Source organism: Aptenodytes patagonicus, chromosome 2, assembly GCF_965638725.1.
Source record: "Aptenodytes patagonicus chromosome 2, bAptPat1.pri.cur, whole genome shotgun sequence".
Classification (NCBI taxonomy): Eukaryota; Metazoa; Chordata; class Aves; order Sphenisciformes; family Spheniscidae; genus Aptenodytes; species Aptenodytes patagonicus.
In genome coordinates this window covers 46,110,115-46,125,314 of record NC_134950.1, presented here as the reverse complement: position 1 = coordinate 46,125,314, position 15,200 = coordinate 46,110,115, and the positions used below count along the sequence as shown (strand labels likewise).

At 34.9% G+C, this 15,200-nt stretch overlaps 1 protein-coding gene across 4 annotated transcripts in view; it reads left to right on the top strand.

Annotated features, from left to right (window-relative positions):
- SNTG1 (syntrophin gamma 1) overlaps positions 1–15,200 on the top strand; it is a 358,073-nt gene that overhangs the window by 214,632 nt on the left and 128,241 nt on the right. For 2 of the 4 annotated variants that reach the window (XM_076329726.1, XM_076329727.1), the window contains exons 5-7: positions 54–111; positions 2,779–2,822; positions 2,930–2,971. The exons of 1 other annotated variant lie outside the window; for it this stretch is intronic. In XM_076329726.1, coding sequence (XP_076185841.1) covers positions 54–111; positions 2,779–2,822; positions 2,930–2,971 — 144 coding nt within the window. Of the gene's footprint in view, positions 1–53; positions 112–2,778; positions 2,823–2,929; positions 2,972–10,007; positions 10,144–15,200 lie in introns of those variants that run through there. One more of the 4 variants, XM_076329729.1, reaches the window with a different exon arrangement.

The following is a 15,200-nucleotide window of genomic DNA, read 5'->3' as shown; positions in this document are numbered from 1 at the left end:
AACAAAAAGATATTTCCAGTGACTGACAAGATTGCCATTTATTCTGTTTTCAGGGTGGAGCAGAACATAGTATTCCAGTGGTCATTTCTAAGATTTCCAAAGAACAAAGAGGTGAGTGTCAGAATAGTAAACTGTGTTTTGACATGTTCCTTAACGCAAGGTGCATTAAGTCTCGCAATTCTTCAGGAATTGTTAAGCAAACGCTGTTGGTGTACCATTTCTCTCTCCATGTCATTATGATCTCTCTCTTCCTCAGAACTGTTCTCTGAAAAAGTACAGAATTTATATTTGGAATATTTTGTAAACGATCTTCAACATGATTTAAAAAAAAATTCTTGCAAAGCATTATTTTTAAGGAGAGAAATAAGAAGGTATTTAGAGAATGAAAATGTTTAACAAATTTAACAAAAGTTTATGATTTTGTGGCTTTTATTTCCAAATGGTTATTGCCAGGAGGCTGTAGCAGATTAAATGTTTGGCCATTAAAGCATGGTAACACAAGAAGAGTGCATGTCTTTTTATACTGGTTAGTAGGGTAGCACTCAGACGGGAGGGTAATGGCAGAACCTTGATAATACCCCTATGTTATTTCAGCATTAGATGCTGTGCTGTGTAAGCCTTTGCAGCAACTCATACATAGCAAAACTGGTACTGCATAAGGTCTTAACCATATTAATTTTTAATACAGGCAGAACTGGTGCTGAATCTCTGTATTGTTTTTAACTGGCAATGTTTTGAAATTATTGGAATGCTATAATATGTGCTAGGAGGATGGGTAATGGTTAAACAGCTCATGATGTGTGCAATGATGAGAGATGAAGGTTGTGAATCAGTACGGTATGGTGTATTTAATATCTCTGTTATGTTTGTGTATATTTGTGTACATTTGTGTAAGGTCAGAAACGTAAACTTGAAAGCATTTCCCTCCATCTGTAATACAATAATTCTAGGATGCTGCTTCTGCACAATTAAAATGTGCCAGCATAAAAAAAATCTCACATTCACCCACACAGATAAAGAGAGGTACAGGGGGATCAGCGTATTGAGAATTGAAAGCTAGCCCGGAAAGGGAGATGTGAAAGTTGTATGTAGGGAGGCTATAGAGTAGCATGGAATGAACCCCTAAGGAAGGCAATAAGGTTAACCTTAAGAAGTTATACTTGTGACTCCATTCTTTTCAGTATACATATAAGTATGTAATACATAATAATGTGGCATGTATTACCTACACTAGCTATTAAAATGCTATTAAGCACTGCAGGAGAAATAAGAAAGATAGACTTAATTTTAATTGAGCACACAAAAGTGCACACTGTTTTCTTTTATTTTTGTCATTTTTTTGCTGCAGTAGCTGATGCTTTATTTCTAACCTCAATACCTAGCTGAGATATAATCTCCATTCCTGCTTTCAATAAAAATACTGCTGATTTTTAGAGAGCTAGTTTTGAGCGGCATCTTTTGTGTAGGAGACTACTGTCTTGTGCTGTAGAAAGTGTCATGCCATGTGTGTCTACTAGGGATCTTTGATACAGAAGATGCTGTTTGACCCAGAGCCTGTACCTCAAAGCTCTGCAGGCTTGGTTCTGCCCTCCTCCAAGTTGACTCCAGCTCTTTCTTTGGACCTCTAGAAAAGAATGTGACGTTTGATGCAATTCTTAAAACCAGTGATGCACATAAGGTGCCTAGGCTAGCACATCAGGTCATATGAAGTGTTAGTACATGCAAGCCCAGTGTCTGAAGAAGAATATTGAGATATGCATTTATTTAAGAAAAAAGAAAAAAAAAAATCAGAAAGTCTATCCTCCAATGATTTAAGCATCCTTTGTTACATCTAGCTAATAAGACCAATCCTTCAAACACGTACTTGAGTATCATAATTTCTGTCAATATTCATTCCAGTTTTACAACTCATGTAAATAAGTAAAGTTTTTGGATCAAGTCCAATTCTAGTCTTTTCTAGACAGTGTCTTCTGTGATGTTTTGGAATACTATAGATAAATAATCCCATGTAATCTGTTAACATTCCTTAGTTCTCATGTTAGGGTCTATTTATTTCTTTATAGACACTTAAATAACCTTTGTTATATTTCTTGTGTATTTATAAAGTATATTTGCATTAAATAGCTCTGTAACACAACATAAAATTTAAAAATTGCAACTGTAGAATTAGATTTTGTAAATTCCCCTGTGATTTATAGGGTATAGCTTTGTTTTAAAAATCAAATTCAGTTTGGCTGGTGATTTTGTACAATATACTGATTGTCTAGCTCTTCAGCATATAAAGTGTTATCCAGCATAAATACTCCACTGAGTTTATCAAAGATGCAGGATCTAAAGTATCTTTGGTAAAAGCTTACAAGTTACATTTGTTATTCATAAGTAGCTCTGGAGTCTCTGTGTTGCTTTTTCCTCAGAGTTTGTAAGAAATGATCTCTCACAGGTAAATAGGACCTAGTCCTGCAGTCATTTTCTATTCAGAAAAGTATGCAATACCTCACCATAATGGCCTGAAAGGTGCTAGTGACTGACAAAAGATGTTTCATAGTCTTGTACTTGGGCTGGGTAGACTCTTTTTGTAACACTGATATGCCAGTATTTTGGGATTAAAAAAAAAAATCCAAATAATTTATTTGGAAGTTGTATGTTGGGTTTTTTATTAGGTTTTTGTTTAATTTTATAAAAGATTATGTAAAACCATTAAATTAAATAGGAATACATGTACACAAAATGTAGGATGTTTTGCACAAAATGAGTGAAAAATATGCTTTCTGTTTTCAGCGGAACTTTCAGGTTTGCTCTTTATAGGAGATGCAATTCTACAGGTGAGTAAAATTGCAAGTTCTTTTGTTTATATTTTTCTGGAAAAGTGAAATGAAATCTATACTTATGAAATGTAGAGTAAGTCTTCTCTTTATCTTTTCAATAACAGATTAATGGAATTAATGTGAGAAAATGCAGGCATGAAGAAGTGGTGAGCTTTTCTGGTTTTTAGTCTACTTTTTGTCTTTTGTAGTTATTGAGATGGTAGTGTACACTGATAGCAATGCGCTGGTATCAGTTGTATTATTGTTATTCCTAAACAAACATGACTGTAGCTTCTAGCATGGCAAGCAACTAAGCTCTTAGTGCAATCTCTTCTTCATAAGTTTGTTGTAATTGCTCTTCTCAGATAAGCTTTTCTATATTAAAGGTGATTATTTTATTATGCAGATTTTAGCTGTACATATTCCAACATTTCTTCTTCTGGCTTATAGCTATCAAATTTCAACAGTGCTACACCTTTCTGGCCGTGTGAGGTCACTTTAATTTCAAAAGCTGTAATTTGCACTATGTTGGAGATTTGTTGTTTGGTTGGTTTTAATCCTATTTAAAAATTGAAACAAAACTGTTCGTCTGCCTTTCATTCTCTGGCTGTTACTTATGAGGCTGCTCTCCTCCTTCAGTTAAGCTGTTATCAGTACGGGTTTAAAATAACAGTGTATTAAGGAGATTCCTTCTAGAGAAGCCATGTGTATTTGAGAGCTCTGTAGTAGGCTGGTTACCTTGGTAAGTCAGCTTTGCTAAAAGTATCATGTACTTTTGTTATATTTCACTTTTTGACTTTTCTTAAGTACTTTCAGAAATAGGAAACCCTGTATTTCAGAAAAGACTGCCAGAAATGATATTACCAAAGAAATTATCTTTAAATCCTGTGTAGCTCCACAGAATTTGTACCTGTATTTTTAAAATAATGTTATGTTATATTTGAAAGTTTCCTTTTCTAAAACTTACTTTTCCAGTTCAAAGATGCTCTATACTTCATACAGCATTCTGTTATATGACAGATCATTAAACATATGCCGTTCAGGTATAGAAAGCAAGAGTTAATAAAGATGAAGTTCTGATGAACAAATTGGTGCAGGCTGAAAGATTAGATCCCTGCACTCTTCATCCTCTCAGAGTGCTTTTGTGCACTGGTTTTGTGTTGGAAATTTGCTGCAAATCATGGTTCATTCTTCAGAGCCTTCGTCATACTACCTTCTGTATACATAGGCTAATAGTCATATTTATAGTGCTTTTAAGCTTTGGCTGTGCACAGTGATCAGATTTCAATCTTTTATAAGCTTACCACAGTTGTTTGGTTTAATATGCGTTAATATGGTAAATCTCTCAATGGGATTTAAATAAGCTGTTGGAATCTCAAGACATGAGAAAAAGATAGTGCTAAAAGTATAGACTTGCACACTCAAAGGCATATTGAAAACTGGTAAGAACACCAGGATTTTTTTTCTTTTTTTCTGAGGCAATCTCTTAACCATTACAATTATACATGAATCTGTGGGCTATTTATGATCAGGTTTAAACACTTTCAAGGAAAGAAAAGAGATTTTGGAAAAGCCAAAAGGTGCAGATTGACATAGAATAGCAAGTGTCATCATGTTAAATTTTGTTTTGTGCATTGTTTGTCCAACATAATCTGTTTCTCAAACTCCTTATAGATAATTCTCTGTGAATATAAAAAAAAAAAAAAGTTTATCTTACCAGTTTTGAAAGTGCATTTGTATATGTGCAAGTGTTTTAGGAGTTTAAGAAGCAGATAAATTTTAAATTAAACCTTTATTCTAACTAAGAATAATTCTTAAGAATTAATAGTAAATATTGAGCAATATTTAAATAAGATAAAATGTCCATATGACATTTTATAAACTAAAATATGCAGAGGAGTTATAAATATAAAATATAAAATAAACATAAAACCCAAAGTAAATGAACTCATAATCTATTTTTTTCAGAAACATTCACTATCATACGTTATATATTTGTGGAGTAAATTTGTTGTAAAGACTGCTATTGTAATGATAGATATGGTTATGCATTGTGCAGTAATCTGTGGGTTTAGGCATAGCCCTGAGTAAAGGGCAAGTACATCAACTGGTCTGCCAGCAGGAGTTATAGGTGGGATTTTGTCTGCAGCATGCCCTTTGCAGTTTGAGTTGTTCTAGCACTTCTCTCTTGCAGGGTCTTTATCAAATACAGGATTTGTAGCTCTAATCTCAAGGTAACAGAGAAAATAGGAAGTGTGTGGAGCATAGGTGCTCACTGCAGGGAGTTGAACAGTAGTGGAAACAATTTTAAATCCTTATTGCATCTAGGTACTTTTCAAATAGCTATGAAAGGTCGATGAGCTCGGAGTTTTGTCTCTTTCTGATTTTTTCTGTAACTAATTAAGACTTAGCAGGCATCTTATTATGTGAGAATATATTAGTGGTTTGGGTTGTCTTAATGTCTTAGAAAATATTAATTGTAAACCAGCGTGGAATGTTTTTTCAGTGTGCAAACCTGAAGATGCCCATGGGAAATTCAGACTTGTATCTGCAGTGTGCATCCTAAGAGTGTTCATTCTTTTTCTAGATCCAAAACTTCTTGCTGCTTGCAGAAACATTTTAAGCATTTGTCATATCTTCATAGCTCTGCAATGAAAAGACCTGTGGCATAATCACTGCAGCCTATTGTATTACACTGTTGATTATTTGGCCCTGGTATTTCACTGTGCTTTACTGATAACTACACTGCGCATATAAAATTATTTGAATTTCAAAATTAAGTAGTTTAATCAAATTAGTGCCATCTTTCATAGTAGGGAGAATCTTTCCCCAGTATATAGTGAACTTAGTTGGCTTAACTTGTGGGCACTCCTTTGTTGTATTTATTGTCTTCCATTAGCTATTAGATCTGGTGATATAGTATTCAGTAATGCACAGATCCTGTTACCCAAGAAACATACTACAATCTGAAGCCTGAATCTGACAAATAGATAGGTAGATAAGTAGGTAGGCAGATAGATGATTAGATAGATGGATAGATAGATAGATAGATAGATAGATAGATAGATAGATAGATAGATAGATAGATAAAAGACTCTTATAAGACTGGATAGGTAGGTTTAGTCAGTTCTTAGTGTACCTTTCTGGAAGCCTCTACACAGTTCCTTTCTGATTTTTTTAGCTTTAGGTGAATCACTTAATTTTGAGCTTAGTTTTCTGTTTGTAGAATGTAAGATTATTATTCATATCATGAAAGTACATTATGAGTTTCTATCAAAGGCTGAATGTCGGCTTGTTGTTTGTCTTGGGTTGTAAAGACTCCCATCTGAGTACAGCATAACATTGCTTCAGTCTTAGTGCTCTCCTATGGTAAAATAAATACATGCTCTCTGTGGTGAAGTATCAGCATGGGAAGATGTTGAGGAAAAAAAAATCTAGCAATTCTCTAAAAAATATCTCTCAACATCATACTGGCAATTTGACTCCAAAATGAAGTATGAACTTGAATGTAGAGGTAAGGAGAGTCCATTATATCTGTTAATTTACATGAGCTTGTGCTCTTTCTACTCTGGATTTATTAAGTATTCCTTTTCCAGTAGACTCTTCTTTACATTTTGCAACAAGACTTTTTAAAGGCTGAAATTAGGATTATGCATAGACAGACCTACAAATTTAGGCTTCTGTGTAATTAATACGGTCCAACAATGCATAGCTTGTCAATCCACACGCCTAGTCTTTTAAGGGCTCACAATGGATATGATTATTCATGAGGCTGGAAATTAATATATTTATAGTCTGGAAACTAATGTATCTGTAGCCCTTACCTCCATTTATTGTCCAAACATAAAACAAAGATAGATGGGCAATCACCAACATACATGTTGCATACATGTTGCGTACATGTAACATGTTCTTGTAGCACATGTGGACATATTTAGTGGTTCTGGGTCTAGCCACTACACCACTAACAATGGACAAAATTTTGGGAGAGGGTGAGAGGCCTTGCTGTGAGCTACTTCCCTTGAGCTACTACTGAGTGCCTCAGAGTAGAAGAGTACGATTCAACTCAGTTGAATACTACCAAAAATCTTGTGCTGGATCTACTGCTCTTACTGTTTCCAGGGTTCTAGTGCACCGAAGCATCTGGGGCCCACAAAGAAGGAAGAATTTCAGTCAAATGAGTGCTGATATGTTTAAGATTATATCTCTGTTCTTAATGTTTTGAATAAAGCATCTCAGGTAGTACTAACAACTATGGTTACATATCACTGGGGTTTCTTTGGATCTTAGCATCTGTTTTTCTCTTAGGAAATAAAAATAGAATTAAATTAATATGGATATGAAATCACTTCTTATTTCTTGTAATTGGGGGAAATTCAGGGAATGTTTCTAATGAAAAATGATAGTTCGTATCTGCCAGTTAATGTGGCATTCATGCATTCCTTGAAAAGCAACAGGAAAAGCTCATGTAGAGGTAGGTAGGTATCAAGACATCACAGATATTTAGACTTTGGTGGATTTTATGTAGAGCTAGCTACAATGTGTAGCACCATGTTTCAGTTCAGCCATCAGCTGCGTTTTGGACAAGACATCTTTTTCCAGCAGAATGACCTGACATGGGATGTCCACGTGCACCTCGTTGTATCTTTTGCTTCCTCCTTTTCTCTGCATTCATAGCAGGGCTGTAACTGTGCTAGTTCTCCATGAGTCATATATGTTCTATGAAACTGACAGTATAGGGATTGTAGTTGCTTAACTGCAATCATGTGCAGCAGATGAAACTCTTACTCTGACTCTTTGTTTTAAAACTGTGGTTTCGTTCAAGCTGATTTTTAAAACCCGTTATGAATAGTTTTGGTAATGCTTTTCGTAAATGTTTTTAAGCAGAAGAACGAGCATATTGTATTTGTAAGACAGGACTGGAAACCAAATGATCTGAAATCTCACTCCATCTTGACTTTGCAGATGTGTCTTTTGGTAAATTATGTTTTTATGTTATCTTTGTTTCCTTAACTATGAAATAGAGACCTAGACTATTATCAGGTTTAGCTCACGGAATTATATGAAGTACTTCAGAATCTGTAATAGAAAATGATCTCTACATTAATATTGTGCTGTTTGGTGATAGTGATAACAGCAACCTGCAAATACAGATTACCACCTTCTCATATTATGCGGCAGAGATCCTGTACTGTATAACTCATAGCACAGCCATTTAATCCTTTCCCCTCTAGACTGAATGGCAACTTTAAATATTGAAGCTGCATAGTCAGCGCTTCTAAGGGAAGATCATAATCAATCTGCAATTTGTAACTTGAATTTGAAAGTGAAATGTAAACTTTTTGGAAATCCAATAATTTCTTTGTAAGAAGAGGCCAAGTTATTACTTTTTCCATACAGCTGCTCTTTTCTATTTGAGATGGGTAATAAAAAAAGTGCTAATGTCACCTTAGCTACCCTGGTGCAATTAATGAAAACATCTGTTACAATGTATTTACAATGTCCTTATTGTTCATGAAATTTGGAGCTAATAATAATCTGTCAAATATTTCAGCATTGATTTGAAATAAATGTCCATCAAGTGGAAAAGAACCTAGCAGGTGTAAATAGTTTACTGTTTTTTCCTGTGTGGTGGAAATTCCTTGGATTAGGATATATGCTGGAGCAGTATTCTTAACACGTATTCAGCTGCTCTTCTAATCTGGTTTTAGCTATGTTTTTTAGTGTTTAAATAATTAATTTTTGTGCCACACTCAGTAAAGGCTTGAATTTATTCAAGCATTATGATTTTTCACTTTTAAAATATGTTAATATGTTGCTTGACTTCCTAATTTATATTTTCATTTCTTTTTCTCAAGATACCTGTAGATATATTAGTAATTCTATTAAGATTTCATCTTTTAAAACTAATGATCAGTACTACTAAGTTTTAATAGACAGGGGTAAAATATGCCGGCATGACTAATACCAAGTCTGTATGATTAATATTATTATTTCCTTATTACACAGCTATGGTCCTCAAAGCAAAAATCCATTAGAGTTTAGTGGGATAGAGTGAAAGATTGAGTCATCAGTTACGGTGCCACATCCTTCCAATAACTGCCTTTGGTTCCTCCTTTGTCTTGCAGCTCTATTAATGCTGAAAGCCTGAGCTGCAAAGAAAAGAGACAATTGAGCAGCGGATTTAAAGTGTGTACCATCAGATGTGCTTTGTTTGTGGCCTTGTTTACATTGATATTATACTGTAAAGATCCAGATTTCTTTGCTTCCTTAGAAAGCAAATAGAAATATTTTCATATCTGTTTGTTCATGTGTCTGTTTTACCCTCCAGAAGACTTTGAAAGATTTCATTCTGCACAGCGTCTTCCAGTTGTGGAGCTATACCTCAGTTTGACTGTGGCACATGGACTCCATTTTTTCTTTGCTGTGCACAGATGTAATAGTGTACAATAATTAAAACATAAAAAATGGGGCTGGCTCTGTGGTAGAGCACCAGAGTCCCAATTATTTTAAATCTGTTTCTGTGTGGTTTATATTTGAAAAGGCATAGTCCATTTTGGCTAGGTGTTCTGAGTTTTTGCTTTACTTGGACTGACTACTCCATAATAATCTAGTGAGACTAGACAAGAATAGCGCAGAGAGCATCAAAAGCCTCCAAGAGGCAGAGGAAATAAACATACACAAAGCACTCCAATTTAATGTAGGAAAAATGAAACCTTCTATAGGCATGAAAATTATCTTCCCTGATCACTGTTAAAAAAATTTAATTTACCCATATGGACTAGAAAATACTGTCCGACTGGCAACAACAGTGTTTTCTTTAAACAGGTAACAACCATGTGGTATAGACTGAAAGCAAATGTTCACCTCTAAAAGGCAACCTCTGTATTTCTTATGGCTTGACATGGGCCCAAGAGAGCACATTGAACAAAATAGAGCATGTGTACTGACTTAGCTAGCCAGAAGGAGTCATAAATAAGAGGTGTGCTGAAAGAAGTGCAAATGTGCACACACATAGAGCCTTCTGACATTTTTCCAGCAGTTACAATACCTGACTTAACTCTTCAGAATTGTCATTGTTCTGGCTATAGTAAAATCAGATGGGTGCCAGGAAGAAACTTTTTATCCAGGGGTTATCTGACACCTGTACATATTTTTAGGTCTTTTTTTTTTTCTCTACAATGGGTCTTTGTCTTTTGACAGTTTGTTCGGTGGAGGAGGAAGAGGAAAGGAGAATGGACTCTATATATTTTTCAATAGTATCCAGTGTTGGACTGTTCCAGCCAGATACATGGAGGTTTCCAGATGGCCCACCCCATACTTCTCAACCACTAGTATGGTACAGTATGGTACTGGTGTTTTGGTATCTGTTTGTCAGCACTGGGCCTATTTCTAGATGTATAATTTTTTCTTAGTGTTGCCCTCATAGTACTGGTGTCTTTCTACAAGTTCAATTTGGTACCACCTATTTCCCGTTAGCTGTTTTTCAAGGCTGTGGCCAGTAAAACAGCTTGCAGTAGTAAGACGTTCACAGATCACAAGAAAAACTTTGGTGCAGGTGTGGTTATAGAGGGAAGAAACTCTTCATTAAAAATTACAAAGGTTACCCGTTCTTTAGATTTTAGCGTGGATACCTGTAGGAGTTGTTGCCTGCCTGTGCTGTTGGTACTTTTCTGAGCGAAATGGGAAATAGTCAGTGCTCAGGCTGAAATGGCGTTACCAGGATAATGACATATATCTTTAAATGAGGTCTAGCAAATGTACATAGCTCTATTCTACTTCACATGCCCTTGTCAAGCCAGTACTGATTCAGAATATTTCAAAGGTTCTAATTGTGCTGGCCCATTAAAAAGAAAGTTCAAGGGACTGCATCAAAAACCTCCCATATTTTAACATGTTGGTGTGCAGTAGAAAGTACTGGGGATATTTCTAGGTTCCCTGAAATACTGAAATGCCTTCTTATACTATTCTAAGTATAATGTATTTACATATTAAATGGGTAGACAGACATGTTTCACAAAATCTTTGCCATATCTCATAATTTTAAGGGGTTTTTGACGTCTTTCATTCAGTCATATTTACATGAAAAATCTAATACAAAACACATTCAGAATCCCCTGTGCACTTCAGGTTATCATGTATTATTTCTGAATTACTGATTGCAGAGAGAAGTGTTGGTGAGAGCTAGCATTTACCATAATGAATGCTAATAGATGAAATATTTTGTTTAAACATCTTTCACCCTGAAAGATTACAAGGTTTTACAGACTGTATAAAACATCTTTCCATCAATCAATAAGTGAGGTTTTAGAGTAAAATGAATCACCTGCAGCACAACAGTGGCAACAACAACAAATCTGTGAAATAAAGTATTATTTTTTTCCAATTAAAACACTGGGAGCTTTGGAATTTGGCAATACCAAGACATTTAAATTTTTACTTTTACTGCTATGACTACAGCTTTTAATATTCCAGAATGTGTCAAAACCAAAACCTTTATATCTCAAAAGGAAAGTGTTATCTAAATGGGAATGTAGTTTTTTCAATCATCTTTCTGTACAGATATTTCTTAGATAGCTTTGAGTTACGTAGTGTCAGCACTGTTTTGCTTATTTTCTGAATTTTTGTAGAAACTGACAGCACAGAGAAAATTGTAAAACCAGAATTATTAAGGTTTGAGGAGCCTAGACTTTTTAAAAGTGAGGCCTGTAGTTTTTGCATTCATTTGTGATATTCTCACATACTCACCCAGCAGCAATGTAACAGAATTTTACAAAGCATTTTGTTTTTCTTTTATTGTTGATGTTGCAATTTTTGCTTCAGAAAACACATCCACTCTATAAAACAGTCTATAAATTATGTTTTTTATAAGAGTTTATAGTCTCAAATGGTAATTAACTGCTGGCAAGAATGGATTTTCACGGGGTTATTACCTAATTAGGAAAACAAGAAAAGGTAAAATAAGGGTTGCAATGGGATAAGTAACCTGATCATTTTGGATGAATATATCAGATTCATGCTTAACTTTGAAAGTCAGAAAGACCTCATGCTATAAACTGATTAAACCTGTAATTCAGCACATTTTCATCATTATGCTGAGATACAAATTAGCTTTTTTACTTCCTTGGAATTATATATTAATCTCTTTTCTTTCCAAAATATCTGTAAATGTCCTCCAATTAATTAATATCCAGTGTGAGTACCTCTAAACTCAGTTTTGCCAAGACCCTTAAAATTTAGATGATGATGAAAATGATCCTAAAATGTTGAGGCAACATTATTTGTGAAAATTTCATATTACAGGATAACTATGTTGGATCCCAGTCCAGCAAAATATGTATGTATTTGCCTAAAAGTATGAATTCAAGTATTTTACTAAATTGGGGACTTTCTTTTTTACAAATATTTCTGAAGAACAAAGTCATTTTCTCAGCTTCAGCTACATGCAATACAATTGTTCTGCAGCAGAAAGGTATGCCGTTGCATTAAATGGCATGAAAATACATTCTTCTATATTTTCTCAGCTGAAAACTTTTACCACTGAGCACATTCCCTGAAGTACTAAAATATCTTTCTCGGAGATAGGGCTGAGATACTCAGAGATAAGATCCTGAGCTGACGAGAAGCTTAGCAGAGTTAACTGCATATATTGATCTAAAACATTACTTCAAATACAAATTTGTCCAAGAATTATTCTTTATGTCATTGTGAAGTTGATAACATTTAGAACTGAACAAATAGGAGTAGGCTTGTACATTAATATTTATTCAAATTTAGAATTAAAATTTGATTTCAAACTCTTTAAGACCATTTTGTATTCATTTTTCATGAGCATTTATATGCTGGTGGTTGTTTAGTGTGATTATTCATGAAAAGTAAATGTTAAGGTCATATTTGCCAACAGCAAATTTTATATTGAATATGTAAATGTGAAATTTGCCACTAGCTGTGTTTGACCCCAGCCTTGCAATGGGATTAGCATGAGCAAACTCTTATTCTGGGACTGATCTTTCTTTTTTCCCCCAGAACTGGGGCTCTGCTTAGTCAGACAAAATATTCAAGCCATGTTTTCAACAATCTTAGACCTATCTTTGTTCATAAAAGATTTAAAAAATTAAGAATGTACTTCAAAATGCTGTGTCAACTGGATGACTTTCACTCTTCAAGCACTAGGAACAGAAACAATAGCTGACATGTTATGTAGTTTAGTAATGTGTATGCATTTTGAATATTACTAATGATCTTTTCACAAATTGCATACATAAAAACTGTACTTGTTCAGTAAATGTGTTAGAAATTTCATATAGAACTCAACTGTGAGAGCACTTATTCTGGTAAATTTGAATTGTGGGAACAGTTTGACTGAAGGAGCAGGGGATTCTTATATATTTAATAGATAAGCAAGCAGCTTCATTGTTTGGTTAATAATCAGGGCTAGAAAACTCAAACCCTTCAAGCTCATTGCTACAATGGAAAAAAAAAAAAAAAAGTGCAGTATGATCAAGTGTGAAAAGAAAGAACTCCAAATCCTTTAAAATGGGTAATTTGATTGGAATTATTTCCTCCTTGTGCTGTTTTTGGCTGGGGTAGAGTTGATTTTCTTCATAGCAGCTAGTATGGGGCTATGTTTTGGACTTGTGCTGGAAACGGTGTTGATAACACAGGGATGTTTTAGTTACTGCTGAGCAGTGCTTACACAGAGTCAAGGCCTTTTCTGCTTCTCACGCCACCCCACCAGCGAGGAGGCTGGGGGTGCACAAGAAGTTGGGAGGGGACACAGCCGGGACAGCTGACCCCAACTGACCAAAGGGATATTCCATACCATGTGATGTCATGCTCAGCATATAAAGCTGGGGGAAGAAGAAGGAAGGAGGGGGACATGTTCGGAGTGATGGCGTTTGTCTTCCCAAGTAACCGTTAGGCGTGATGGAGGCCTGCTTTCCTGGAGATGGCTGAACATCTGCCTGCCGATGAGAAGCAGTGAATGAATTCCTTGTTTTGCTTTGCTTGCGTGTGCGGCTTTTGCTTTACCTGTTAAACTGTCTTTATCTCAACCCATGAGTTTTCTCACTTTTACTCTTCTGATTCTCTCCTCCATCCCACTGAGGGGGGAGTGAGTGAACATCTGTGTGGTGCTTAGTTGCCGGCTCGGTTAAACCACGAGACTCCTATTGAAGAGCACACATTACCTGCAAAATTTGGAGACCTTAATTCCAAGTTATTGTCCAGTTTCTGTTACAGCTTGCTAGAAAAAAACATTTCCACTTTCAACTTCACTTTGATTTTTACTCTTACTTTTTTTTAGAAAAAGTTATTGTTGAAAAAGCAAAAGCTTCTATGTGAAGCTTTTTGGCTTTAGAATCATGTCTTCTAGCAAAAGAAAAATATGTATCCATTCATAAAAGGATTTCTAGTGATATTTATTCCAGTTGTAGCTGGGTACTCTAGGAATCATGCAGATAAATATGGAACAATTTGGTTTATTCTGTAAATATAGCTGATATTTGTCTTAATGTAACATGGATAATGACTTTAGTCTTTTTCATTATGCTGCATATTTTATGTGACTTTTGTATAGAAGATGGAGACTCCTAAGTGACTAAGTCATTTTTCTAAGGTTTTCCTGGCTAATTGCTGAAATATGGCTATAGGTTTTGAAAGGCCATACACAACATTTTTCTTCAATTCAGCTTATGATTATCTTCTGGAATCTGTTGTATTCTCATACACTGTTGGATAGCTCATGCACTATACTTATTTTTTTCTAGAATAGTGAATGCATTATCATGCACTGTATGCCATAATACCTGCAGGCCACAAGCAAAATCTTAATGTTCTATATAAGAGATATTAATATTATTACCTTTTGTGTTTGTTTTCCCATTTAGTTTGTCAGTAATTTCATGACTGAAGCTCTGGCCTATATCCAGCAGCAAATGTTTTTGTGGCAGCTCTTATCATCAGAAAATGGCATTCCAGTATAGCCTGTCTTTTTGCAGATTACTGGATGGTAATCAAAAACTTGCTTAAAGGTGTTTCGGGGAAATCTGTGATGGAATATTTAGTATGGTGTATATTATAGTACACTGTACCCTAAATAATGTTCTTTTTTTTTTTAGTCCAAGAGAATGATTCTTATTAAATTTCTCTGCTTTCATTTAGACATGGTTTTACCCATCTTTTGCTATATGAAATTCTTGTTAGAGAATAACAATGCCAAGAATTGGTTGGTAGCCTACAGAGAATTAGTAAATTATGGTTCTGGCTTATTCTTACCACTTTATATTATATTGGACTAAAACCCACTAAAATGATACTACTTGCATGAGTAATAAAGATAGATTTCACAAGGATGTTGTGCAGATATGATGAGTAGGAGGAATTTTTACATGTTAT